General features: G+C 50.4%; 3 protein-coding genes across 4 annotated transcripts in view; 2 read left to right on the top strand and 1 right to left on the bottom strand.

Annotated features, from left to right (window-relative positions):
• The first annotated feature begins 222 nt into the window (after positions 1–222).
• MANF (mesencephalic astrocyte derived neurotrophic factor) lies at positions 223–3,844 on the top strand. Its single transcript, XM_045807137.2, has 4 exons — positions 223–374; positions 1,122–1,249; positions 1,981–2,122; positions 3,416–3,844. The coding sequence occupies exons 1-4, from the start codon at positions 290–292 to the stop codon at positions 3,598–3,600; spliced, it is 540 nt and encodes a 179-aa protein (XP_045663093.2). The 5' UTR covers positions 223–289; the 3' UTR covers positions 3,601–3,844.
• A 2,260-nt stretch (positions 3,845–6,104) lies between these two features.
• Positions 6,105–9,267, top strand: RBM15B (RNA binding motif protein 15B). The gene has a single exon (XM_045807237.2). It carries the CDS (start codon positions 6,226–6,228, stop codon positions 8,905–8,907), a length of 2,682 nt encoding a protein of 893 aa, XP_045663193.1. The 5' UTR covers positions 6,105–6,225; the 3' UTR covers positions 8,908–9,267.
• Positions 9,268–12,729: 3,462 nt separating this feature from the next.
• The window catches only part of DCAF1 (DDB1 and CUL4 associated factor 1), a 72,597-nt gene continuing 57,396 nt past the window's right edge, over positions 12,730–27,930 (bottom strand). For both annotated transcript variants that reach the window (XM_045807236.2, XM_087867017.1), the window contains 2 exons: positions 17,866–18,118; positions 12,730–13,696 (listed from right to left, as the gene is read on the bottom strand). In XM_045807236.2, the coding sequence (XP_045663192.1) occupies positions 13,638–13,696; positions 17,866–18,118 (312 nt within the window). In that variant the 3' untranslated portion in view covers positions 12,730–13,637. The remainder of the gene's footprint in view (positions 13,697–17,865; positions 18,119–27,930) is intronic.

Here is a 27,930-nt window from a genome sequence, read left to right as displayed (position 1 = left end):
GGCCCCGCGGCTGCTTCCTGCCGGACGCCCTGGTTCAATCAGCGGCCGACAACTGTCTAGGGCCAAGGGCGGGCGACGCTACCAGCCAATAGGGAAGGGCAGCGTGGAGCCGCCCGTCTGGGCTCCGAGGCGCATGGACCAATGGGAGTGCGGCGTGTGGGAGGGCGCGGGGGCCGCCCGCCAATGGGGAACTACGGCGCGCGGCCGAGACCTGGAGGTAGCACCGCACGGCGGGCGCGGTTCAGTCGGGCGGCGGCGGCGGCGGCGGCGGAGGAGGAGGAGGAGGAGGATGTGGGCCACGCACGGGCTGGCGGTGGCGCTGGCTCTGAGCGTGCTGCCAGGCGGCCGGACGCTGCGGCCGGGCGACTGCGAAGGTGCGGCGGGGCCGGGGTCCGCGCGGCGGGACCGGGGTTCGCGCGCCGGGGCCGGCCCGGCGGCGGCGCTGAACACGACGGAACGGCCAAGAGGCCGGAGCTGGAACGGGAGGGGGCGGCGGCCGGTCCCAGCGGGGTGCGCCCGAGGAGGGGCAGACACCAGCCTAGAAAACAGTTCTGGGCCTAGGAAACTGGTCCGACAAGAAAGTTGGGACTAGATCGTGCAGAAAACTTGGCTTGACATTGAGATAACGCCGGAGTTTTTGTCCTTTTCCATCACTGGGCAGAGGCTCTCCCTGGCTCAGGTCGGGAGCCCCTAGGGCCGGCCGTGAGCGCCGCGCCGGGTCCGGTGGGTTTGCGAAGCCGCACCTCGGGGTTCGGTGTAATGTTTGAAAATGAGAAGCATTTGGATCGTTTTTGTCTTCGCTCTCCAGTTTGGCCTCTTATGAGGTCACACTGAGTCCATCTCAAGGACACGTGTTCAGTCTCGGCTTAAACTTTGTGGAAGGAGCAGGGAGGAGCCGTGTGTGGGTCATTGGGTGATGCTCGTTCCCCGTGTGCCCTGGGTGTACCAGGGGACCCCAGCAACCTGGAGCTGGGTTCTGTCGGCCTGCAGGCACCTGAGAAACCCCGGTGATGGAAAAACTCACTTCCGTGTCTCCTATTAAAATTGCTGACGGAGTTCCCTCCTGGTGGATTGGGGTGCAACTTGGTGATTGCTGATCATCTCCCTTCCCTCTTTTCCAGTCTGCATCTCTTATCTGGGAAGATTTTATCAGGACCTCAAAGACAGAGATGTCACATTCTCACCATCCTCTATTGAAAAAGAACTTATAAAATTCTGCCGGGAAGCAAGAGGCAAAGAGAATCGGTTGGTGAGTAGCTGGTTCCCCTCCCTGCCTGGCCCTGCCCACTTGTGTTCAGGAGGTGTGCTGTTGTGTCAGTATGCTGGTGTGGGACTCATGTGCTTTCATGCATTCTGCAGTTAGGATATTTTTTTTTATCATGTTAGTACTGATTAAGCACCTACTGTGTGCTGGGCACCAGGAGGATCAGTGGGGAGAAATGACAGTCAGGCAAACAGATGATGCCGTGGGATGAGTGTCCCGGAGAAAAATGACCAGGGTGCTCTCGCAGAGAGGGTGGGTGCTGATTTAGGCAGAATAGTCAAGAATCTCTCTGAGGGAGAGTCATCGTTGGGGGGCGGGGGCAAGGATGGGGGGAAGAGCCTCCCAGGCAGAGGGAACAGCCATTGTGAGCACCAGAGGCCATGTGCAAGGGCACAAGAAGATAAAGAATTGAGGACAAGAGCCCTAGCAAAATGATGACTTTTGTAGCTTTAATTTCCCTGGCAGTCGCTGGTTTGTCTGTCTCTGTTTAAAGGTCTGAATCTTGGTGACTCGTAAACTTACTTGGAGGCTGTCAGCTCTGGGACCGAGCATGTATTAAGAGCCCAGGGTTTACGCTGACCGATCTGACTGCCAGGACAGGCAGGGCGTGGGAACATGAGGCCCTGCCAGGAGAGAGGTTCTGAGATGTCAGTGTGTTGCGGAGGAGAAGGCTCTCAAGTGGAACCACCTGAAGGCCGCTGTCCTCTCTTGTGCAGTGCTACTACATCGGGGCCACAGATGACGCTGCCACTAAAATCATCAATGAGGTGTCCAAGCCCCTGGCCCACCACATCCCTGTGGAGAAGGTCTGTGAGAAGCTCAAGAAGAAGGACAGCCAGATCTGCGAGCTGAAGTACGGTGAGTGTGGCCAGGCCTCACTGAACCGCCACAGAGCCTCTGCGCTCCGGCACCACGGAGCTGACTTTCTAGCTGGGAGAGGCAGCTGAGAAGCTAGAGCCGCGGCCAGTGAGTTCGGCAGCCGGGCCAGTGGTGGTGGGAGGGGTACGGATCTGGCAGAAGAGGCCTCACGGAGGAGGTGGCGTTCAGCAAACTTTGAAGGCGGTAGCAGATCAGCCAAGAGGCGCTCATGGACGAGCATTCCAGGCGGAGGAAGCGGGCAGTGGGTGGCGCACGGACAGGTCACAGGGGGCCTTGCAGGTTGGGGAAGGTTTGGCTTCAGGTCTTTAATCTGAGTGAAGTTGGGAACATGGTTTTGTTTGTTTTGGTTCTGGTTTGGAGGTGGGGCGCAGAGAGGTTTTGGGTTTTGTTTTGTTTTAAGATTTATTTATTTTAGAAAAAGGGGGCAGAAGGAGAGGAAGAAGCAGGCTCCCCATGGAGCATAGAGCCCAATGCAGGGGCTCGATCTCACGACCCTGAGATCACGACCTGAGCCGAAATCAAGAGTCAGACGCTTAACCAACTGAGCCACCCAGGCCCTGGGAACATGGGTTTTTGAGCAGAGAAGGGATGAGGCCTGACTTGGGTTTAGTAGGCTCATCCTGCTGAAGGCCCAGTGATCTTTATTACCTTGAAGAGAAAAGCTGTGTGCAGGCAGGCGCAAGAGTTCCGGGCACTGTGGCACCCCTCTGGTGGAAAAAAGCAGGCCAGGTCCTCAGAGTCAGGACCAGGAATAGTTGTCCTCGTCTATAAAATTTGAACAAAACCAACATATTTTATTGTGACAAGTGTCCAAGGGCCTGTTTGCCCACTTGTGTTCAAGATGCCTAGTCTCCTGAGAGGGACCTGGGACAGGTGCAGTTGGCTCACGGTCTCTCTGTGCTCACGAGTGGTCTTGGGGAGTAAGCTCCTGACCAGGGCCTGTGTTGGGAAATTGCAGCAGGGAGATCTCTCTGCTCTGTCACCCTGGAGCTGTCACTCTACGGTGACTTGCTCTCTACTGTGACTAGTTGTCAAGGTACCTGGGGGAGTGGGAACCACATTTCTCCTATAAGGTTCGTCCCGTAAGGACCACGTGGCCTCTGTCCCGGGCTCGGGACGCCCCTGGGGTGAGACTGGCCTTCTGGTGAAGGGCCTCGGGGCAGTGGGCACTGACACGCATCTGCAGGGGTGACCTGTCCTGGGACTGCCGGGGCAGGGGGAGGGGGGGTGTCTGTGGCCACTCCCACCAGCTCTCCCTGCTCTCTCCTCCAGACAAGCAGATCGACCTGAGCACGGTGGACCTGAAGAAGCTCCGGGTTAAAGAGCTCAAGAAGATCCTGGACGACTGGGGGGAGACGTGCAAAGGCTGTGCGGAGAAGTCTGACTACATCCGGAAGATTAACGAACTGATGCCTAAATATGCCCCCAAGGCAGCCAGTTCACGGACTGATTTGTAGTCGGCCTGATCCCTGTTGCACCGAGGGGAAAGCAGCTCACCTGCATCTTCCCCACAGCCTTTTTGTAATTTATTTTTTAGGCGGGCTCCTGACAATGTCAGGTGTGAAGCCTGGAGCTTTCCTGACGATGCTGGCTCTCCAGCGCCCCCCTGGGGGGATTCACCTTGTTCTGTTGCTGGTTTACTCTAGGACTTCAAAGTGTGTCTGGGAATTTTTTATTAAAGGAAGAAAATTTCTAGCTGTCCTTGGAGAATTAAAGTGAATCTGAAATAGGATTTCAACCCTCATGAAGATCCCACCAGTTTATGCTTTCCAGCTTACAAAGAATGGTCCGATATCTTCACATTGGTCCCTTGGCCTCCAGGGCTGGAGACGCCAGGGCAGGCCCCGGGCTGAGGCGGGGGCGGGGGGCGCTGGTGCAGGACTGGAGGCGAGCCCGGGAGGAGGCTGCGCCCAATCCCCACCCCGAGGTGACTTGGAGTGGCAGTCACAGGAGAGGAGCCAGAGGCTGCGCCGTCTTGCAGAGCACAGAGGGTTGAATCTGGTGTACAAGGGGGGGCTTTATTGGGGCTGTGCCCGAGCAGGACGGAGGGTCGACTTAGTGTGGCCTTCTGGGAGGATGACCTCCGTCACTGCCTATGTTCAGTACCATCACGTTTCTAAACATGCTGTTGACCCGGCTTCCAGATCTGGCCATCTCCTTGGTCATCGGAGTTTGCAGTCTGGTGTCAGTCCCAAGCTTCTGATGCCTAATTAGGGTTTTGCAAGATTTGCAGGGGTTGGTTTATACAAAGTCAGTGAGAGGCTGCCTTCTGCCTTATGTACCCAAGATAAGCCTAACCAATGAAGTCTCGTCCCCAAGTCTGGTTTTTCAGCTCCTCTCCGGGGTTGGCTTTGGGAAACCCAGTTGTCAGTATGAGCTGTGACTTGGTGGAGACCCCTCTGCTTCTCGGGCCTGCCAAGACCACCTGAAGGGAAGGACTAAAGCAGTGCTTTCCAAGGAAGACCCCAGATCACATCGTTTATGCTGCTGAATTCAGTTTGCCTCCATAGGCCTCGTTACCACCTGTGTCATCCACTGACGAGAGCCAGCAGCAGCCCCACGTTTGGCACATCTTCAACACCACGTTTCTAGGAGGGAAGCAAGAAGGTTGAGCTACTTCTCAGGCCAAGACTTACTTCCTTGTTTGGAGGAATTAGGTGGGCTATTAAGATCTGACAAGTGCCTGTCCTGAGCCCCCAACAGGTGCTGGGAAAATCCACAGCCAAAGACCGAAGTCTTAGGAGGTGGATGGCTGTGGCCTAAAGGCCACACAACACAGGCACACTGAACACCCAACCACTACAGCTCTAGGGCTGACCCCCCAAGGTGATCTACAAAGGGTTAACCCATTCTGGACATGGAGTTCAGATCAGGCAACTGTTACAGTTGTTTCTCATAAGAGCTCACCCCCTGCACCTGCCTCAGCTGCTCCAGGAGCTGCTTTATTTGAATGCAGGAGGAGGAGAAACTGGCAGACTCTTCCCCACCCCCACGGTTTCCTTGCAGAAGTTGGGTCAGGTTCTGCGATGCGCCCAGCAGCTCTCTGGAGAATGAAACCTTCCCAAGGGGGCTTGAGCACCTGGGCAGGATTCTCCCCGCACCTCACCTCTGGAGAAGAGGTCCTGGCCCTGGAGGTAGAGAGAAGGGCACTGGTCAGCGAGAGGTAAGCGTGGCAAGCTGTCGGAACTACTGGGTTTGGCCGCCTCTTCACCCTTGGCTCCGTGGCCCTGCCCTTACAGCCCACTATCTGCTCGGGAGCCCACAGCAGAGGCTCGACCCAGTGGCGCTAAGGAGCCTATTCCCACTCGGTAAACGGCAGGTTTGTTGGCTGGGGTTTCTCTGCCTGGACCCAAACGGGCCTCGCCTTTTGCATTCATAGCCCATGGTGTCGTCGCGGCCTTTCCGGGGACCGCTGCAGGTGATACCTGAACGCGGAGGATGCCGGCTTTGTGGGGCGTGGGCCCTGGACGAGGCCTGGGGAGCGGCGTGCTTAGGTCCTCGCGCCTGTTGATCCCGGACCACAGTCGGGAGATGCTATGGTGGGGACTGAGGGTATGCCACGTAAAGAGGACGGGCTGAGTCAAGACCAGGGAGCCCGGCGCCCACAGACGCTGCCACTCCCATTCCACGCAGCGCGGACCCCCGAGCGGGAAGCGGAAAGCCTAGGGCCTGCCGCCCCCTGGGGTCGGGGACAGAGCGAACCAGCCCCACTCTCGCGAGGTCCCCGATCTCCACGTAGCCAGCCCCTTGGCCACGCGGTGGCGCCAGAGCCCACTGTCGGACCGCTCTCTCCCGCCCGCCCCCGGGGGTCACGTGACATAGGGGCGGCGCATTTCGATGACGTACAGCCGGCGCCCCCTCTTGCCCCGCCTGTTGCGGAGTCACGTGACAGCCCCGGCGCAGCCTGATAACGCGCCGCCCAGCCCCTGGGCGCCGCTCCCGCCCCGCCCCGCTGCCACCGCCGCGCCGAGTCCTTTTGTCCAAGATGGCGGCGCCGGGGGCGCTGCCTCCTCGGCCGCTGCTGCCGCCGCCGCCGCTGTGAGGGGCCTGCGGGCCGCCCGCCCGCCCGCCGCGCCGGCGCCATGAAGAGGCAGAGCGAGCGAGACTCGAGCCCGAGCGGGCGCGGCTCGTCATCGTCGGCCAAGCGGCCGCGGGAGCGCGAACGGGAGGCGGAGGCGGGCGGGCGGCGGGCGGCGCACAAGGCCTCGGGCGGCGCCAAGCATCCCGTTCCGACGCGGGCCCGCGACAAACCCCGCGGTAGCGGGGGCGGCGGGGGTGGGCATCGTGACGGCCGCGGCGCCGGCGACGCAAATCACCGTGCGAGCAGCGGACGCTCCTCGGGCTCGGGCGCCGGCGGCGGGGGACGCGGCGGCAAGGCCTCCGGGGACCCAGGCGCTTCAGGTGCTTCACCCCGAGCGTCTCCGCTGCCGCCACCTCCGCCGCCTCCTGGGGCCGAGCCCGCGGGTCCCGGCTCGTCGGCGGCCGCGCCCGAGTACAAGACTCTGCTCATCAGCAGCCTGAGTCCCGCGCTGCCCGCCGAGCACCTCGAGGACCGGCTCTTCCACCAGTTCAAGCGCTTCGGTGAGATCAGCCTGCGCCTGTCGCACACGCCAGAGCTGGGCCGCGTGGCCTACGTGAACTTCCGGCACCCGCAGGACGCACGCGAGGCCCGCCAGCACGCCCTGGCCCGCCAGCTACTGCTCTACGACCGGCCGCTCAAGGTGGAGCCCGTGTACCTGCGTGGCGGCGGTGGTGGCGGCGGCGGGAGCAGCCGGCGAAGCAGCAGCAGCAGCGCTGCCGCCTCCACGCCCCCCCCGGGGCCGCCCGCGCCCGCCGACCCTCTCGGCTACCTACCCCTGCACGGCGGCTACCAGTACAAGCAGCGCTCGCTGTCCCCGGTAGCCGCCCCGCCGCTGCGGGAGCCCCGCGCCCGCCACGCCGCGGCAGCCTTTGCCCTGGATGCTGCCGCTGCCGCCGCAGTGGGACTATCCCGGGAGCGGGCCCTGGACTACTACGGGCTGTACGACGATCGCGGGCGCCCCTACGGTTACCCCGCCGTGTGCGAGGAGGACCTGATGCCTGAGGACGACCAGCGGGCCACGCGCAACCTCTTCATCGGGAACCTGGACCACAGCGTGTCTGAGGTGGAGTTGCGGCGGGCCTTTGAGAAGTACGGCATCATTGAGGAGGTGGTCATCAAGAGACCTGCCCGTGGCCAGGGTGGTGCGTATGCCTTCCTCAAGTTCCAGAACCTAGACATGGCCCACAGGGCTAAGGTGGCCATGTCGGGCCGGGTGATTGGCCGAAACCCCATTAAGATAGGCTATGGCAAGGCCAACCCCACCACTCGCCTCTGGGTGGGCGGCCTGGGACCTAACACCTCACTGGCCGCGCTGGCCCGAGAGTTTGACCGCTTTGGGAGCATTCGGACCATTGATCACGTCAAGGGAGATAGCTTTGCTTACATCCAGTACGAGAGCTTGGATGCAGCTCAGGCCGCCTGTGCGAAAATGAGGGGCTTTCCCTTGGGTGGTCCAGACCGGAGGCTGCGTGTGGATTTTGCCAAAGCAGAGGAGACTCGGTATCCCCAGCAGTACCAGCCCTCACCCCTCCCTGTGCATTATGAGCTGCTCCCAGACGGCTATACCCGGCACCGAAACCTGGATGCAGACCTGCGGGTGCGGGATAGGACCCCCCCACACCTCCTGTACTCAGACCGAGACCGGACCTTTTTGGAAGGGGACTGGACCAGCCCTAGTAAAAGTTCTGACCGCCGAAACAGCCTGGAGGGCTACAGCCGGTCGGTGCGCAGCCGGAGTGGGGAGCGCTGGGGAGATGGGGACCGGGGCCTGCCCAAGCCCTGGGAAGAGAGGCGGAAGCGGAGGAGCCTTTCCAGTGACCGTGGGAGGACAACCCACTCCCCTTACGAGGAACGGAGCAGGACCAAGGGTGGTGGGCAGCAGGTGGACCGGGGCTCTGACCGCACTCCTGAGCGCAGCCGTAAGGAGAACCACTCCAGTGACGGGACCAAGGAGTCCAGTAGCAACTCCCTCAGCAACAGCAGACACGGGGCTGAGGAGCGGAGCCACCACCACCACCACGAGGCTCCAGACTCTTCCCACGGGAAGAAGACACGAGAAAGCGAGCGCAATCATCGGACCGCTGAGGCTGAGCCCAAGCCTCTGGAAGAGCCAAAACACGAGACCAAAAAGCTCAAGAATCTTTCCGAGTATGCCCAGACACTGCAGCTGGGCTGGAACGGGCTCCTAGTGTTGAAAAACAGCTGCTTCCCGACATCTATGCACATCCTAGAGGGGGACCAGGGGGTTCTCACTGGCCTCCTCAAAGACCACACTTCCGGGAGCAAGCTGACCCAGCTGAAGATCGCCCAGCGTCTGCGACTGGACCAGCCCAAGCTCGACGAGGTCACGCGGCGGATCAAGCAGGGGAGCCCCAATGGCTATGCGGTGCTCCTCGCCACCCAGGCGACCCCCAGCGGGCCTGGCACTGAGGGGATGCCCACGGTGGAGCCGGGCCTACAGAGGCGGCTTCTCAGGAACCTGGTCTCCTACTTGAAACAGAAGCAGGCCGCGGGGGTGATCAGCCTGCCGGTGGGGGGGTCCAAGGGCAGAGACAGCACAGGCATGCTCTATGCCTTCCCGCCCTGCGACTTTTCCCAGCAGTACCTCCAGTCAGCACTGAGGACATTGGGCAAGCTAGAGGAAGAGCACATGGTGATAGTCATAGTACGAGACACTGCCTAGCCCACACCTGTCTCCAGCTCCGCGTTTGTGTCACAAAAGCAGTTATTTTAAAATCTGACCACCACCCCGTCCCCACATCCTACCCCCTTGGTTTGAATTCTCTGCTGGGTTATTTTGGTTCATTTGTTGGGGGACCAGAGTCCTGACCCCCACCAAAACTAAGTTCTTAGATTTTCGGGGTTATGTTCGGTTTGTTTTGTTTTTTGTTTTTGTTTTTTTTACAGCATTGAGAAAAGGGACTCCTGTCACGTTGATTTCTAGTGTATGAGATACTGTCTGCTGTGTTCTGTATTTTTTTATTTTTTGACTAACTGTATGGAAAGTTGTCAGTAAAGCCTTTGTCAGAGGATGGATTTTTAATCCTGTTCAGAGTCCTGGTTTAATCAAGTTTTTCCTCAGTGAATGGAAGACTTTTCCCCACTGCACGCACACAAATGCCCTACGTCAACTTCGCGGTCCAGGTGGAGCTCAGAGTCCTGCTGTGTTGGTGGCTCTCAGCCCCTCCGCTCTTTGGGCCCAGTCAGGACTCCGTTCACATTTGTTTCTAGCCTTGGCTGAGAGCGGGTTCGCTTGGCCTCTGGACCCTGCCTTGCCTGCCTGGGCAGAGCCCGCGAGCCTAAGCTCGGAGCCGGCAGCTGGGTAGTCCCGGAGTTGTTTCCCTGCCCTGAATATGTGTGTGCGTCCCTCTGAGCTGTAGCTGTTGGACAACATGCCTAATCTTGAGGCCTTTGCAAGCAGGTAGTCTAGCAGTTGTGTGGTCTTGTGTAGTCACGGGTCAGACAAGTACGGTATTGATGCCACAGGGTCTTGGTGTCACAGGTCGACGCAGGCTCCCCCTCTTGTTCAGCCTCCCTTTCAGCCTTGACGGGGCAGCCCAGGAACACCGGGTTGGAGGCAGAGCTGCCTCAGACTCCCAGGGACACTGGAGGCCAAATGCCAGAATGGAGGGTGGGAAGAAGCTTTTGCTAATTCTTAAAACTTACCCAGTGTTTGTGAATTCTGGTTCTTCCTCGTTTGGGAGCTAATGTGTCCATGGAGGGGGCCTCTGCCCAGTCACTAGAGCTTTTTAGGGGACACTGAACCCCTGAAGAATTTTTGCAGCACTGCAAGGGAGCGCTCTCAACTGGCATACCTGTTTCTCAGGTGTAAGGTGAGCGTGTGCCTTGGCCTCTTGCCCTGCTGCTGAAGTGGGACCCCTGGGATAAAGGCACTTCGGTGGGGAAATGAAGTCACAGGTGCCAAGGTGTCGGGGCAGAGCTAGTCCGAGCCATTCAAGCCCAGCTGGGGAGGAATGTGGAGACGTCCTCCAGCTGGGAGGGAAAGATGGCTTCAAAGAGTAAAATGCTGTCATCCCTGGTCTCTGATGAGGTCAGAGGGGACCAGGGAGGGAAACCAGTCAGTTCTACAGCACTTGTCACCATAGAATACAGCCCAGATACACTCTTCAGTGTGGCAGTTTGGATGTCCCAAAAGGACCACTGTCAGAACTGAGGACGGCAGCAGCCTCAGTAAGAGAAGTGAGCCAACCGGCCAGGAACTCCAGGTTTTCTTGGCCACGCCACTCTCCTGGCCTGGCCCACGACCCCAGCCCATGCGAGGCAACACAGGTGACAGCTGGGATGCTTTGAGAGAAACCGTCCTGAGGTGGAGGATGAGGCTCTGTGGACGGCCTGGAGGATACTTGCCTCCACGGGGAAAGAGGTGGCTTTTTGAGACCTTGGAGATTTAAAATGAACAGGGGAAGGTGCCTGGGGAGGTACTGCTCACTGGGCCACAGCTGGTGCTCATGAGAGAACAAGCACGTTCACAGCAAAAAACATGAACAAAGGAAGTGTTAAGTGCGTTTATTTGCCTGTTTGTACTTGAGCGGTGTCCACAACTACCAGGCGCCTGACCAAGTCCGTGAGGGACTCAGCTGACCACAGCTCCTCCATTCCAGGGTAGCTCCTACTGCCAGAAGCAGGGGTGGGCCTTACTTGTTCAAAGCAAATGAGGTAGGGGTGGCTTAGGAGCACGTGGCAGGGCTCCCTGCAGTTCTTCGAGAAGTGCCTGGGCCACACAGAGGCCAGAGTTGCCTTGCCCCGTGAGGTCCAAAACTTCTCTGGGCTGTTCTTCATAGAGTGGGTGCTCAGCACCCAGAATCCCACACCACCCGGCAGCATTCCCAGATGTAAACCTGCCAGGAAATCTGGCTGGAGAGGACACTTCAACCCTTGCCTTGTCTACTCTTCAGGGATAGGTGTTCTCTAGCCCTAACAAAAAAAATTACAGAGTTTTGGTAAAGAACCACAGCCAACTGTGACCTTCCTCCTGCTCCTCTTCCTTGGACCCTCTTCTCAGCCACTTCCTCCTCCTGGCTCTCGAGACAGCAGGTTCTGTGAACTCTCAGAAGGGCCTCGGCCAGCACCGGCAGGTCAGGCGGTCAAGGCGCTGTCAGACTGCCCCGGGGAGAGAACGGTCTAACTGCAGGTGTCCAGAGCCTCCACCCGGGGGGGGGGGGGGGGCGGGGGGGCTCGGGTCCTGTCTTGAGGTGTCACTTAAAGGCAAAACAACAAAAAAATCAATCTGAGGCAAATTGTGCCGCATTGTTGGTTTGCTAGTATTGTACATGTTTCTTCTAAGTGACTCAGATTTTAAGCCCTCATATAGTAAGAAAGAAGGCTGCTGTCTCCTTAGCCTCTCAGGGCGTGTTGTCAAGTCAACCAGAACTCTGCTCCCTGTCGGGAGGTCCCCATCTCCGCCCCGGAGACCTGCGGGCACTCCCAAGAGCTGCGGGCAGAGCTGAGGGAGACCGCCAGGGGCTCAGCTGAGTTCATGGCTAGAATAGTGTTCTTCTTGACTTTTAACCTGCTTCCTTTTGATGCATCCAGCACCAGCAGTCAGGGCTACTCCACGGGTTAGGTGTTAGCGACCCATCTAAGCCGAGGCATGAAGCAACGACAGAGCTGAGACCTCCGCTCTCTAAAGGACCAAGAGGTACCTGTGTGACACAGGCCCGCTTCGGTGTGTGCGATCCGTGTACGGTGCTCCGAAGCCCAGCAGGGCTTGGCCAGCCCCTGGTGAGTTTAGCCGTCTTGTCTTGCTTGTTTACTTCACAACCAAATTGGTCCCCTCTTCTCTCGGCAAAGGGAGAAGAGTCTCTAGCTATTTGATACCTACATAATAGAAACCAAGAAGCTGTTATCTGGGCAACTCAAAGGAAGAGACTGCGGTCTCCTGTTGTGGGAGGAAAGCAGGGTGAGGGGTTTAAGAGGTCAGAGCCTGGGGCACTCTCCCTGGCAGCACCCCCGTTTCACCAACCACAGGCTGATTTTGGAGGCCTGAGCCCTGTCTGTACACCCAGCCTGCCCCCGCCCCTGCTGCCCCAAACTGCCGAAAGTGAAGAAGAGCTAGGGTCCGCTGTGCACTCTCCCTTGAGGAGACAGTAATGGTGGTCACCCAACTAACCACGGCTCCTTAGCTCTGCCAGCATGTTCCTCCAAAACGTCCCATCTCCACCAAAGCTGAACTGCAGAGCCGCCTTCTTACGTCCGAACCCGGGACGGAGCGTGTCCACAGCAGACGGTGCCCGAACACCTCCCCCGCCCCAGCGTGGTTCCCCAGCACAGACCGATCCCTCTGGGGGAGGGCAGCAGACCAGGGCTAGACACTGTGACTAAGCTCCTTTTCTCCCCAGAGTGCTTTATCTGGGCAGAATGCGTTCTCACCGCTGTCCCGGACTGCCTCTCTCAGAAGGCGTCTTCTCCACGGGCTGACGAGAGCTGCAGGGAAAGGGGCCGCCGTACTTTGGTAAAAGAGAACAGGGAAAGGCTATAAACAAACAAAGACAGACTTGTAGTTTATTTTGTATTTTTTTTAAATAAATACACTTTACATTAAAGAAAAAGGCCTTTGATTTGTAATTTCCACATTGGGGAGAAAGGGAAGAAAAAAATTTTTTGAAAAACTGAATCACAAAGAAAAATAGAGGGAGTGAACTTATATCCTAAGTTCCCTCAACTCCACAAAACCAATATCCACAACGACCTTGCTGCCCCCAAACCATGAAGGTGGGTGAATCTAGGCTTTTACTCAGCAGACAAGCACTGCCTTCCTCCCCACCTCTGGCATGAAGGAGAACAACTTAACCTGACAGCATATGAGGCAACAGAACAGGTTAAAAAATCATATATTATATTTATAATAAAATATTCTTAATCCTTATCAATTTAAGAAACCACGATTTTCCTTTTCATTTAAATACGTATGTAAAAATGCCTCTATATTGTTCTTTAGACATCATTTTCTTCCATAGAAAATGAAGTGCAGGGACAAGAGACCTGGTGGATATAAGTTCATACCCTCAGTTATAAATGCCTGGTTTTTTTTTTTTTTTAATTTTATAAAAAACTATTTTTTGTTCTTTAAGTAAAGAACGTTATACAAAGAAAATATATTGTGAAATAACCCCAGAGACATGTTTTTTTTTTTTTCCCCTTGAGGAAAGAGCTGTCCGTCCTAGGAGAAGGGGGAAGCAGAATAGGGCCTAACCCCTGTTGTCTTTTTTGTGGTTGTTATTGTTTTAGAAGGACCCTCAGATTCCAGTGAGGCCTCTAAGCCACAGTCCTCTGAATGCAGGGCACGCAGTTCCTTAAAAGCCAGCCCTGGGAGGAAGGGAAAGGAAGGTGTTCCGAATTCATCTGACTCAGTTTCTGGCCTGTCGAGAATGTCTTCCACATGGTGATGGCTCCTCACTCATTCAGAGATAAGATGATGTCATCTTCCAAATCAGAGTTGTCAGAGCTGTCCGCTGAAAGGTAAGAGGGGAAGACTGGATTATGCTCCAGGCTTAGAGGAAGCTTTCAGGAAGGAAGCACCTACATAGACATACACTTCTACCTGAGCAAAGTTAATCATCCGTTTCCAGCAAGAAGAAAACACATCAATTAACTCCTTGGAGCTGGCTCTGGAGAGTACACTTGTTGGCAACAGTGGCCACCCCTGGGACCTGTTACGCCTGCACCTTTCACAGGGCCTGGATGCAATACTCCCTGCCTTCTAGAGGTTCCTCCTGACTGGGGGGCCCTAAAGGAACAGGTAAGATTCCTCTGAAACTTCTGAATGGCTGCAAAAGGGGCAGGGCTGAGGGAGAACTGAGTGAGCCTCCGCAGCCCTTTGCCCTTTGCCCTTTGGCCTCACGTCCTTCTGAGACGGAGGCACAGGCCTGCCTGACCCCCCACGACTCCCAGGGCTACTAAAAAGGCAGGCTGAGCCCAAGCAAGAATGAGATTTCTTTTAAACTCAACAACTCTCTTATCAGAAAACCTCATAAAGGTAGAGGCTGTCACAACCCAGGATTCATTCCTCTGAATATAATCAGCAGGGAACAAGTTCCCAAAAAGGTACAGGCCAGCATGCGGCAATACCAGAGAATGGGTACCTAGAAACTCGAGGCCGGAGGCCAGCAGGGAGCAGCTAGGACATCCTGGAAGGTGACCCCGTATCTCTGGCACAGGAGGAGCCCTTCGCTGGACCATCTGCCTTCTCAGGCAGTGAATAGACCACATTAGTTAACACCTCTGGAAGGATCCATTGAGGAGTGAAAGTAGGCAAAAGAACCTTCAAAATGAAATACACCATGTCTGGCTGATCAAAATTGGAGAGAAACATAGTTACCTAGCTCCTAAGGACTCTAGTATTTGCTCAGTGAAGGTAAGGGAAAGGTCTTGGTGCCCCCCCGATTACAGCTCAGGAAGCTTGTGAAACCATTTTAACAAGGTCTCCAGGGAAGTGGGCAGACTGTGAGCCCCCAGGCTGTGGGCTTCCCATACAAAGAGGGACACCAGTGGTTCCACAGCATTCCCCATCAGCCTTTCCCAGACACCTGAGAACTGACTCTCAGCTGAGCCAAGAACCACCCATGCTCCCAAACCTTCTTTCCATTCGCTACAATCTCCTTTACGAAGAAAGCTGAAGTGGATAAAGGAAAATCAACAAACACATGGCTGTGATACAAGAAAGTCCTGAATGTAAACGAGAGAGATGTCTGGGAAAAACCGGTGCTCCTGGGTCTGAAAGGACACAAGCACAGCCTGACTACTGGTGAGGAGTGGGGAACACGAACACCTGCCAAGCTGAGCTAAACAGCCTCGTCAGCTTCCGTGCTGCAAGACCTCCAGAAGCAAGCGCCAACAGGGAAGGGCAGGATCTGCTCCCAGAGCCAGGCACAGCACGGTGTCCTGGGCCATGGCGACCTCCAGACACTCCCCCGGTGCTCCTGCGATCTAGGATTCACAATGCCAGGCCACCTGCCTGAGACCAGGCCACCAGCTGTGCAGCTGCTAAGAGTCTTAACAACTCTGCATCACAAGGACAGAGTATAAATGCAGCTGGAAGAGGACAGGGACACACTCTTCTTTACGCAAGTAACTGTCAGGCACAGTGTTTGAGATAATCTTCAGGGCATGGGCACAGACTCCCTCTTGGTGGCCACAGGGCTCCACCCTCTACCTTCCTCAGCCTTTTCGCATCCTCAAGTGTTGAAGAGACCCGACCCCAGACCCTGGTCAGGACCTCTCCTGGCAAAGGCAGTCTAGATGTAAATAACCAATCCCAGCAATGTTTTAACCTGTTGCTCTCCAACACACAGGCTTTTAGGGAAGGTAGAAGTGACTGGAACAGAGAACACACAAAAGACTTCAGAGTCAAGGTGTTTTCGCTTCTTAGGGTTGGGGTTCTGTATCTGAAACCAATCGTTAGGTCTCTGTGGGATCCGGGGCCTCGCTAAGTTATGAGGTGGCACAGGGGTGTGGTTTTCTATAGTCTCACTGACTCTCATCACCCTAAAAAGCTCCATGAGCTCAGAAAGGTTAAGAGCTAATGCTCTAGATGATTACTGAAGCAAACTATCAGCAAACCAAGGGTACAGAGAATGCTCCCTCTGCCTGCCCTGCTGTAAGGTCCTGGAGGCCTCTCTCAAACCAACAGCAATGCAGGACACGATATTCGTGCCTCCTCCACATCACTACCTCAACTCTAGAGCCCAAGCTGAAAAGTCCTCAAGCCGTCACCATTATTATGGCATTTTCACATCATAAATATTCCTACCAAAATAAACTGATATTCTGTTGCTAATAGAATTAAGGTTTTTCCAGTAGCTCTTAGGCCTAAAGGAAGGAATTTCCTAAACAGTTAAAGGAGGCAGTAATTTTACAGGCCAAAGACAAATTTAGTCGCTTTATATTCAAATTATTAAGAATAAAAAAGTTAGTGCTCCTCTCATGCCAGGCGTCCCAGCACCAGTAGCTCTCCCAGCCTACCTTATTACTTGGAAGGAACAGAACTTGTACCCCACGTGGCCCTATTCACAGATGACAAAAAGGGTCAGTAAAAACTGCCCCTTCACTCTTGATCCTGTCATGTGTGCCTTGCCCTTTAATCCCTCTTCCCTGGCTCTCTGACTATGGCGAGGGACAGGGCAAGTCCTCCTCCGCTGAATCACCTCAGCCTCCAAGTATGGAGGCTGGTAAGCAGCAGATAGAAGGCACAGGCCCCAGAGAGCTTCCTCAATATACAACTTTGGCAAGAGGACTTATGTAAAAAAAACGCCCCCTAAGACAATCCTGCCTTCGATTTGAGGGCTAGAAGCACATATAAGATTTATCCCAAAGCAAATGGATTTGGGTCACTGTGGAATAGAATCTTTTCTACGTAGGCTTAAATACGTACTGTCACCCACCCTCTGCTACCACATGCACGTACACGCACACTCCTCCTCCTGCCACCAAACGCCAATGATTATACAAACCGAGCATCTACTATGAAGAGGCTTGGCATAAGTTGGGCCAAGGCCAGCACACAGAATTTCCTGTAAATGAATTTCATGTACATGTTCTCTATCTGTGCCATTCAATATGGTAACCACACGTGGCTACCAAATACTTCAATGTGGACATGAAATGAGGACATGAATTTTTAATTTAAATTTTAGTGGCCACATGTGGTTAGTGGCTACCATGTTAGGCATCATACCTGCCCTAGTTGTGAGCACACTGGCCTGGTTAGCTACATGAAAATGGCTGGGTATCACAGGGATTACTCCCCAGTTAGCCAGGGTAGCACAAGAACCAGGACCACAACAAGTATAAGTCTGTCAACAGTGACATATGTCACAGTGATGCTGCCAGACAGATCCTCTTGAAGTGGGCAGAATATAACTGCAGAGCTAGCAGGCTCTTAGAACTAGCAGCTTAGGTTTATTCAGGATTCACTAGCATAGTCAGGAGAAAACGTGACTTCAGAAACCTGTCCTAAAGGGAAATTATTAGAAAAATTAGAGGGGGCGAGAATGACAAAACAAGCCAAAGAGAAACATTTGTCGCCTGGCCTTTAAGAGGGCTTAGGCAAAAGCACACAGGAAAAGACTCCTCCACGAGGGCTTTTATTTATAACTTTAGAAAGGAGCAGGCACAGCACCCCATAAGCAGCTGCCAGTTCTGGCTCCGCCCCTCAGGAAGAACTACGTCTGGCCTTCCATTCTAAGGCTCATCCTCTAAAGCAGGAGCCAACAAACTACGGCCCATGGGCCAAACCAAATCTACCATGGGTTTTTGTACATAAAGTTTTACTTCTAAAACAGCCACGATCATTAATTTACACCTGGTCTCTGGCTGCTTTTATACTGTAACAGCAGCGCTGAGGAGCTGCGAGAGACACCATATGGCCCACAATGCGTAAAATATTTAACTGTCCAACCTTTACAGAAAAAGTGCCAACCTCTGATAACAGCCTTTTAGTAACACAGTCTGGTGGAAGAGCAGAGGATGAGAGATGTGAAACTGCTTTTCCTAAGGGGCCAGAGTGGTGAATCTACAGATAGGGGGCACAGAACCCTGCTGGAGCTTGCTGGCTGGGAGGGTGCAGGGAAGGGACCTTCCCCTGGGTGCCAAGGCTCAGCCTCAGGGTCGGCCCTAGACTTACTGTCCCCCAGGATCAGTTCCACTTCCTCGTCTGCATCAGAGTCTTCATCCTCCCCATCCTCTCCCTCCTCTAGAAGGTTTGCTAGCTCCTCGTCAGAGGGAGAAAAGTCATTGTCCCCATCCTCCCCTGCGTTCTCGTTGTTATCATCCTCCTCCAACTCCGCCTCCAGCAACTGGTCAGTGTCAAGCTCATCTAGGTCATCAGTGTCATCATCATCTTCATCGTCATCTTCTTCCTCCTGTTCTTCCTCTTCCTGGTAAGAGAGCATGAGGTCCATTAGGAAAAACACAGAGGCCTAACCCATGTGGGCCACATGGGGAGTCCTTCCCTTCTTCCCAAAGGACAGGAGGAAACCATCAGTAGAGAGAGTGGTGATCTAGGTAATCTAATAAACACTGAGACAGGCACACACATGTTCCCCAAGATACTTTTCAAAGCACCTCTCAGACAAGGATTATTGGTCACTCCACAAAGGCATGACTGGTCACACAGCCCTTATCCAAGAAAACACAATTCATTCACAAAGCTCTCAGCCACCAACATTCTAGGTTCCTAAATAAGTAATAAAACCAAGGGAGCTCTTCTCTCTCTCCTGCATCAACCAAACCAAGTGAAATCAGTTGGGCCACTGGAACAAAAGCTTCTACTGGACATCTAAAAAGCAATGCTTTAACAAGACAGAGGAAGAACACAGCGCTGAGTCAGCTCCGAAGCCCTTCAAGGTCTTGCCCTTGATCTTAAAACCAAGGAAGTGGGTAAACCTCTCAAGAGTGCCATCATAAGTACCCCATGATCTAACTGTCCGACAAAACTAACTTCACAACAGAACCGAACAGATACCTACATATTCTGTTACAAGCCGCACACACGAAAACACAACAAAGAGTGTGCTAGAGAAACCGTCCTTCCCTCTATTCTTACGAGATCTTTCCAAAGTCAGGAAAACTACCAGAAAACTAATAGAATACTGGCTCTGGGTACCCTGGGCTTTATAAAGGATACATTCTAGCCTCTGCCACAGATTTCAGCTTTGCACTAGAATCCAAATGGTGTCCTTTCCTGCTTGAAAAGCAACAAAGACACCTCTGTTTTGATAAGGATAACAGGTGTTCCCAAGTAAATGTGACCATCATTCACTTATCCTTCTGCTCAAACACCAACTGTCAACCTTGCCAGTAGCAAAAGGATTCTAATTCCTTCAACAATAAAATACAAAATTCATTTACTACATCAGACTAATGAAAGTCAAGAAAGAATAAGCCCAACATACACAGAAAAAAAATAGGTAAAACACATTTTTTTTAAAGTGTTGCTGCACGCCAATCACTTAAAAACCTAAAATTTTGTGCTTATTTGGCCACTAGTGTTCACCAGCTATAATATAAACTAGGCTCATGTTCAGCAGAGTAGCCATGCTTTATGGACTTTTGATAATTTTGAAACCATCCTTTAGAGACTTTTTGATATGCTGTTTGACCCAGTGACAGACTTTTCAACAATTTCTGGCAGCTACATGGGGAAAACTAACCCCTTTACCCAGTAAACCTAAGGCCTGTACAAATGTGTGTATGGTCTAGACCAGAGCTCGCACATGCTTGTATATGAAAACACACGTGACACCCTGGGCCACGACTACTAAGCATTCACCTACTGGAAAGGCGTTGAGAGTACTTGAAGGCAGTAATGACAAACCGAGACACAGACAAGCTCCTTCACCCCTACAAGCATATCGGTTCATACAAATACTGGGGAAAGGGGAAAAGGTCAAAATTCAGAGAACTAATCCAAAGTGCTTACCAGATTAGAATTTTTGCCTTTTTTTTTTCCAGGCATATTTTCATGACCTTGACCAAAATTAGTTCTAATTCATTAATAAAGTACCACAGTTAAAAATGAGTACATTAAGGAAAAAAGTATCCAAAGCCCTGTGTTTCTTAAGCCTCTATGGGACAATATAATTACATTTAAAATTTAAGATGGCATAACTTTTTTATTTTTATTTTTGAATCTGAAATTAATACATAGTTACTGATATGCACACTTGGCATTATTTAAAGAGTGGGACAGGAGAAAATGCCCAGGCTTTGGAATCAAACACACCTGGGTTAGAATCCTAGCTCTGCCAAATTATATGGCATGTAAACCTGGACAATTCACATAAATTTTCAATGTCCCATAACTTTTAAAGGTCCACAGTTGAGTGGGTATGTAAAAGGTTACAAGGTTCAAACAGGCATCTATTAGCCAGCAAATTTAGGAAGACCATTCTTTTTCATTTCTAAAGACATCAAAGCCTAGCTGATCCAGGAGAAATGCGAAAAAGCTCCTAAATCAAAAGCAATCCTAGAAAATAGGGTCAATCAGGGTCTGAGCTCTGAACTATAGATAACATTCCAAGTTCTTCCAGGAGACTACAAATCCAAGCTTTAATCTTGTAGTAGAAGAAATAGTTTATATATATTCATCCCAGAAGGTCAGGAGGACTTATGTGACCATGACAGGGCAAGGGAAATGATTAGGAAGGGGACCCTCTACCTGAATCTCAAGTAAAACACATCACTCCATCATTTAAACTCTATGCTTAATGACCAATGCTGGTTTAACACGTATTTTGTTACACATCGATATGGCCATAAACTCACTTTCTAAATTTTAAATCTGAAAACTGAATTATGAAACACAAGCTCACAAATCTGTCCAAAATACTGTAGAATCTGGGGCGACTCAGATGGTTGACTCAGTCAGGTGACTCAGTCGGTTGAGCATCTGCCTTCAGCTCAGGTCATGATCTCAGGGTCCTGGGATCAAGTCCTGCATCTGGCTCCCTGCTCAGTGGGGAGTCGGCTTCTCCCTCTCCCTCTGCCCCTCCCTACACTAGTGCTCTCTCTCTCTCTGATAAATAAAATTTTAAAAAAACAAAAAAACACGAAATCAAAATACTGAATACAGAATCTAATTCTGTAGCTGAACCCAAAAGAGAGTCTAGGAAGTAATTTTAGGAGCATTCTCTGCTGGTTTAAATACCTGATTGGTAACATAAGCCCCTCTCTTTCATATCTAAAGATTTAAGGAGTGGTCAGAAGTGGTTAAAAAAAAAAAAAAAAAAAAACGTGAGGGGCGCCTGGGTGGCTCAGTTGTTAAGCATCTGCCTCCGGCTCAGGGTGTGATCCTGGCGTTCTGGGATCGAGCCCCACATCAGGCTCCTGCGCTGGGAGCCTGCTTCTCCCTCTCCCACTCCCCCTGCTTGTGTTCCCTCTCTCACTGGCTGTCTCTCTGTCGAATAAATAAAATCTTTAAAAAAATAAAACTACCTTTAAAAAAAAAAGCGAAAGAAAAGAAACTAAGAATTATTACTTAATGAAAAAAAAAATCTTACTAAAATCCAGAATCATCCCCAACAACATTTAGATAAGGTTTTAGATCTAGGAATATTATGGAGTTTTAAAAAATTCTCTAAGACTTTAAGACCTTGGAAACAGAATTAGAGGGACTCAGGGCCAGGATGTTTTGAACTATTAATAAATTTTCCTACAGAAAGAATGCCAAAACTCTTCTCAATTCCACTATTAAGTGAATTTCATGGTTATCCAAAGCCCCAAACCCCTGCAGATTAACCAACCCACTCCCCTCCTACAGAGAGAAGTCAACTGGCATGAGCTCCCTCAGCTGCCCTCTGGTCCCATCTCCACATCTAAACCTGACTTAACTCTGGTCTGAGTAGGAAACCAGCCTTCCACTCATGCTCCGAGCAGCAGTGCTCTCCGGATCTCATTACCACACCCACCACCTTCATGCTTCTCTCCACTGGCTTCTCATCTTCTCTGAGGAGGGCCAGGTTGGCCAAACCTAACCACTTCTCCATCCACATAGGCTCCACACTGCTTCCACCCAAACCCTATTCCCGGCCTCCGGGTACCCCGCCCGCCACATGCTCACTCACTCCCTCACTCTCTCTTCCTCCAACACTGGACAGTCTGGCTTTTGCCCGCACGACTCCACAGGGCAGCAATTAATGGTGTTTGCTCTGGAGCCAAGCTGCTGCCACTAAACTCTACCAATGCAATAACCGACTTTGGGATGATTTACTTTGCCTCATAGGGTTGTATGTTAGCATTTAAAGGGGGGGAAAACGTGTATGCATGTATGTATATTAATAATCTCTTCGGAAAGTATCTAGCATATACGAAGTGTTCAACAAAAGTTTGTTGTTCCTGTTACACTGATGGCAATCTTCCTAAAGGAATAAGAAGGCCTGGGTGGCCAACCAGGGGGCTTCTCTATGGTGACTGACCACAATCCTGCCTCCACACTGGGCACATCTGAACCTGGTCTCTTGCTGATCTCCTTGGCACAGAGGTTCCTACAACTTTAATTTCTGTCTTCATATTTCCTCTAATTCCAAATCTTTGAACTCTCAGACGGCTCTACCCATTCGGACCACAGAAACTTAAAATCTCTTAATTCCAAAACTGAACTCAAAACATCTTTAAAGCCAGTACCTTTTCTATACTCCTCCCAGTTACCAGGTGAAAACCTCAAACATCTTTCATTTCTCCCACTCCTGTGGCTTCACATCCAGCTGAACTACTGTTTCCCACAAATGGCGGGTCCCCGGGACTCCCTCCTACCCACTCTCATTACACTCACTGAATGCATTCTTGCTTCTCTCCAGTCTCTCCAGCTCTCTATGGTCTTATCCATTCATTCCCAGATCCAAAACCCCAGGAGTTCCATCAACACTGCCCATGTTCCAGAATTACAACGGAAGCACTATTTACTGAACATCTCTCTAATGCCAAGTTCTGTGAATCTCAATTTCTTGTTAAAGAGGTGATTTAATTCAATCAGTGGCTCCTATTCAGATGTGATCATCAGAAGCACCTGGGAAAAAGTTTTCCAAAATACATATTTCTAAACCACACCCAGGGTCCAGGCTGACAGAACCAACCTTTCTAAGTGAAGCTCACACAGGCGGATTTTGGAAAGTCTGCCCAGGAACTGTGAAGTGCACCCCTAATGAAGAACGTGTGCATAGCTGTCCTCTGAGTACCTGCTGGTCCTAAAGTTCTCCTTTCCTGTAATAGACCCTTGTCCACAGACTCCCAATGACAGAACCAAAATAGGTGATTCCAGGTATTCCAGTGACATTCTCTGCTGTCTTGTTCTCCAGGACTTAAACAATTTGATTTTTTAAATTAGTGCAGCATTTGTTTCCAGACCATTCAAAATTCTTCTTGGATACATGTCTCATTTTCAAGAGAAATAGCTTTTAGCCTACATTACCTTCAAAAATATAACCAACCTCTTAGAAAAACAAACCTCTGGTCATACTTAAAGAACAGTTAATCTAACTATGATACCTTTATAAGAATGTAATTAAAACCTGAGCCTAGGGACGCCTGGGTGGCTCAGTCAGTTCAGCGTCTGCCTTCAGCTCAGGTCATGATCCCAGGGTCCTGGGTTCAAGCCCCACATAGGGAATCCTGCTTCTCCCTCTCCCTCTGCCTGCTGCTCCCCCTGCTTGTGCTCTCTCAAGTAAATAAAATATTTTTTAAAAATTAAATTAAATAAAAAATAAATAAAACCTGAGCATACTCTCTTGACAGTTCATTCAACATGTCATATTTTATAAAAGGTAAACTCCTGCTTCTCCTCCTGACACTTGTTCCAGATGTTAACAATCATTAAAAGGCTCATTTCAGAGTCATAAACACTTGTGTTTTTCTCCTCATGGACAGAATCTAACTCACAGACATTCTAAAAATTTAGGGCGGGGAGAAAAAGGCCTTTCAGGAATCAATGACCAGGCTTACAGCAGGTGTGTAATCAGTAAAGACTCTTACCATCCGCTTCTAGGCAGTGGAGAACACACAGGAAGCACAGCGCACAGTGTGTCCCAGATTCCAAAATGGAGTGGAGAAAAGAGAGCATTATTCCCTTGTTTTTGCTTTTTTTAATTTAAGGTTAACTATAATTAGTTGAAATGTATTGCCTTTTCAAAATCTAGGAACAATGATTAATTACTAATCTTTGAAACGTTTTGTAATTTTCCTAAAAGCCACCGTCAAAGATGACTGAATTGATTTGTAAAAAAACAACACAGATACCAAAATTCCAATGGATAATATGAGTTTTCATAAATGACAGGCTCATCTCTGCTTTCATCAAATGCCTCAAGGTTGGAAGACTAGCGACCTCAGGAACAAAATATTTATGGATATCAAATACATCATATATGTCTTCATTCAACAATATATTGATTCCATTCATCCCTTCTTATTAATCTTCAAACTTATTGAAACATAAGGGCAAAAGACAATCATTTTTGTGGTATATAAATTCTATCTTAATAAAGCTTTTTAAATTAATAAATATTTATATAGGTACTTTATGCTGGACCATTTTATCAGGTGGCAGCTGACCATTCCTACTTCTAATTTTATTTTGCTAAGGTGAAAAGGCAAATTCAAAGGTGTCAGTCACAGGTGCTGGCATCCTGAGCCATATAAGTCATACCTGGGACATCTGAGAAGACCTGAGAGCACATATCTAGACTAGAACAAAACTTTGAATGGCAAATGACTTGTAAGAAAATTAAATGTCTAATTTTAAAATTAGGTGAAGCACACAAAGGAAAGTGAGTTAAAAATAAAATCAAGCGGGCACAGGGAAGACAAATCTAATGGAGATAGTGAATACTGCAAAAAACTACTGCAAGATTCCAGAAGGACGTGTGAATCAACAGAATTCAGGATACAAAGGAAATGTGCTTAGATATGGTATATCCCACTAAAACACTTCTAAATCAAAATCAAAATGCCAAGGGCTTAAGAGTAAAACCAGTTCTCTAAGGAGGTACTTTAAATATGAAATGCACCAGATAATCCCTAAGGACAGTGATGTCAGTATGTAATGAAACAAGCCTTGAAATCCAGAAGCAATGCTAACTTACCTACATTGCCTACAAAGACATCTAGTCCCCTCCCAGCTAGAAGCTTTTAGACTCTTCCATGGACTGGGCCCTAGGGCCACTCGTTAGGGCCCTCTTGAGCCTGCCCCTCTCGACTTTGGCTATCCATGACAAGGAAGTCTCTATTTTTCCTTCCTGCACCACAGACTCAGAAGTCCTAACAACCACCTACCCACTCCCCTTTCTAATCTCTTTCTCCCTTAACCTTTCTAAAAGGAAAGTTAAACAGAAGCACGGGAGAAGAATCAAGAAGTCCTTTCTCTTAAGTTTTTCCTTTATGGTTTGTCTCTTGCTTCCACAGCCAGCCATGAGAAAATTCATCTCTCATCACTTCATGTCTGCAAGAAGAATGAGGCCAACCCCGAGAACAGCAGCCCTCTAGATTCCAAGGTGTCTAGGGCAACGCTAGCTTCTCTTCTCCTGACCTCCTCCTCAAAGATAATGGGTACCAGATGGACTGGACCACAGGTGACAGTCCCAAGACTATTATTTCCACTCCCTCGTAAACTGCAAGGATATAGGAGGGTAGGAATAATGGTGTTGATAAATAACTTAAACCCAATTTTTGCTTCAGATTTACAGTACAACATATAACACCCAAGAAGCCTGAGACAACTGATATGTGGTAACGATCTACAGGTGACAAGAGTAGTGATGAATAAAGCCATAGAGGACAGCATGGTCTGTACCATTGTAATATACTGACAAATAGCTCAACATCATCTTCTCTATCTATTCAAGGATAAACTACATCATGTTTCATAACCACTATAGTGGAAAGAGTATGCATTAAGGAAGCGGGGTGACTAAGGTAACAATAGGCCAAAAGAATAAAAGAACAGACACTATTAAGACACCAAACCAAGGTAACCACATGATGTTTGGAGGATCTAATCACTCACAAGCTCTGCTACCAAGAAACACTAAACATGTACAAAGTTAAACAGTACAGCATTCAAGAAAATATGAAGATCCATGTCACAAATAAATCAAAGGTCTCACAAGGGGTGCCTGGGTGGTTCAGTTGGTTAAGTGTCCGACTCTTGATCTCAGCTCAGGTCTTGATCTCAGGGTTGTGAGTTCAAGCCCCACATTTGGCTCCATACTAGGCATGGAGCCTATTAAAAAAAAAAATCTCAAGTATCCTTCTGAAGACCTCTTTCTTTTACCCATATCGCAGAACTCATATGAGCTTTAAACAATACAGGTTCCTCTCACCCATGAACCCAAAGAGATCACTGAGGACCTTCCAAGCCATGAAGCTGGAAAGCATTAACAGAAATCCCCTTCCACACTATGGAATCCCTAGCAGCACTGGGTGAAGTGGTTTAAACTCCAGGCTCTAAATGTCCTTTTTAATAAATATGGCATTCAGGGGCGCCTGGGTGGCTCAGTCGTTAAGCATCTGCCTTTGGCTCAGGGCATGATCCTGGCATTCTGGGATCAAGCCCCACATCAGGCACCTCCACTGGGAGCCTGCTTCTTCCTCTCCCACTCCCCCTGCTTGTGTTCCCTCTCTCGCTGGCTGTGTCTCTCTCTCTGTGTCAAATAAATAAATAAAACCTTTAAAAATAAATAAATAAATAAAATAAAAAATAAATAAATAAATAAATAAATAAATAAATACGGCATTCAAAAAACCATGGTACAGCAGCTTCTGGTTTCCAGTGTGGCATGTGAGCTGAAAGTCACCATCCTTAACAAAACACTAAACAAACAAAAAAATCAATAATTCTTTTTATTTGACAGAGAGGTGGGGTCACGGGCACAACTGCCCCCTAAACTGGAGACACCAACAAGAAAATGCGGAAAATTGCAACTTGTCAGAGCATAAACCCAAAAGGATAAACCTCCATAGGAACCAGTGCCAAGGTTGGGAAACATAAACTGTAGCTCACAAATTGCTAGACACAATTCTGCGGATAAATCCTGAGAGAGAAAAACTCCAGGGGACCCAGTTATCAGGGCCCCCACACTTTCGTGAGTTTGACCTCCAGGAACTTGACCAGATTCTCATAGTGAATATCTGAGAAAAATCCCCTTGGGCTTCCCATGGTGGGGGGGGGGGGGCATTTTGAAATACATCAGAGCGTTCTGTTCTTCTTAACAAGGCCTGCCCTCAGGAGAAACTATTAAACCAGAGCCTAACCTGCTGGGACATTATCAGAGCCTAACTGACACGGGGGGAGGGAAATACCCAACTCCAGTCCACTCTAGCCATCCTGTCCCTCCAAAAGGGGATAGAAAAAACTCAGAAGCATGTGTGACATTCACAGTACAGAGGTATAGACTCACTAAAACACTGAGACCAACTTATAGGATTATAAAACACTTCCCTTCCCCCCACAGCTTGCCACCACATTACTAAAGGCCAATTTACAGCAGTTCTTTTTAGCCAGCACATCATATCCAGCTATCAAGAAAAAAATTACAAGGCTTCTGCTTGGCTCAGTCGTTGGAGTACATGATTCTTGATGTCTGGGTTGTGAGTTTGAGCCCCAGTCATCACACACACATTGGGTGTAGAGATTGCTTAAAAATAAAATCTTGGAAAAAAAATTATAAGACCTACTAAAAGGGAAAAACACACAGAAGAGACAGAGGAAGCACTGGAACCAGACCTAGATATGGCAGTGGTTATCAGACCAGGAATTTAAAACAACCATGATCAAGACACTAAGGGAGCTCTCTAATGCATAAATGGGACAGCATACAAGAGAAAAGGCAATGGAAGCAGAGAGATGGAAATCTGAAGAAAGAACCAAAAAGAAATACTATCAATTAAAAACACTGTGACAGAAATGAATGGCTTGGTGGGCTTTACTAGGAGACTGTACATAGCTAAGAAAAGAATCTCAGAACATGAGGATATCTCAAAAGACACCACCAAAACTGAAAAGCAGAGAGACAAAAGACCGAAAAACAGAACAAAATACCAAGACTTGTGGGATGAGTACAAAAGGTATAAGATACACATAACAGGAATTCTAGAAGGAAGAGAAAAAAAAAACAGAAAGAATATTTGGGGGCAACTGGGTGGCTCAGTCAGTTAAGCGTCCAGCTCTTGATTTCAGTTCAGGTCATTATCTCAGGGT

The sequence above is a fragment of the Ursus americanus genome, chromosome 14, assembly GCF_024610735.1.
Source record: "Ursus americanus isolate L20-20 chromosome 14, mUrsAme1.1.p, whole genome shotgun sequence".
Classification (NCBI taxonomy): Eukaryota; Metazoa; Chordata; class Mammalia; order Carnivora; family Ursidae; genus Ursus; species Ursus americanus.
This window is presented reverse-complemented; position numbering and strand designations above follow the sequence as displayed.

Bases quoted from the DNA above. Each gene is read 5' to 3' on its own strand.
- MANF (XM_045807137.2), top strand. From the start codon at position 290: ATGTGGGCCACGCACGGGCTGGCGGTGGCGCTGGCTCTGAGCGTGCTG. The intron at 1,250-1,980 runs GTGAGTAGCTGG...TCTCTTGTGCAG, and splicing joins GAGGCAAAGAGAATCGGTTG to TGCTACTACATCGGGGCCAC. The intron at 2,123-3,415 runs GTGAGTGTGGCC...TCTCTCCTCCAG, and splicing joins GATCTGCGAGCTGAAGTACG to ACAAGCAGATCGACCTGAGC.
- RBM15B (XM_045807237.2), top strand. From the start codon at position 6,226: ATGAAGAGGCAGAGCGAGCGAGACTCGAGCCCGAGCGGGCGCGGCTCG.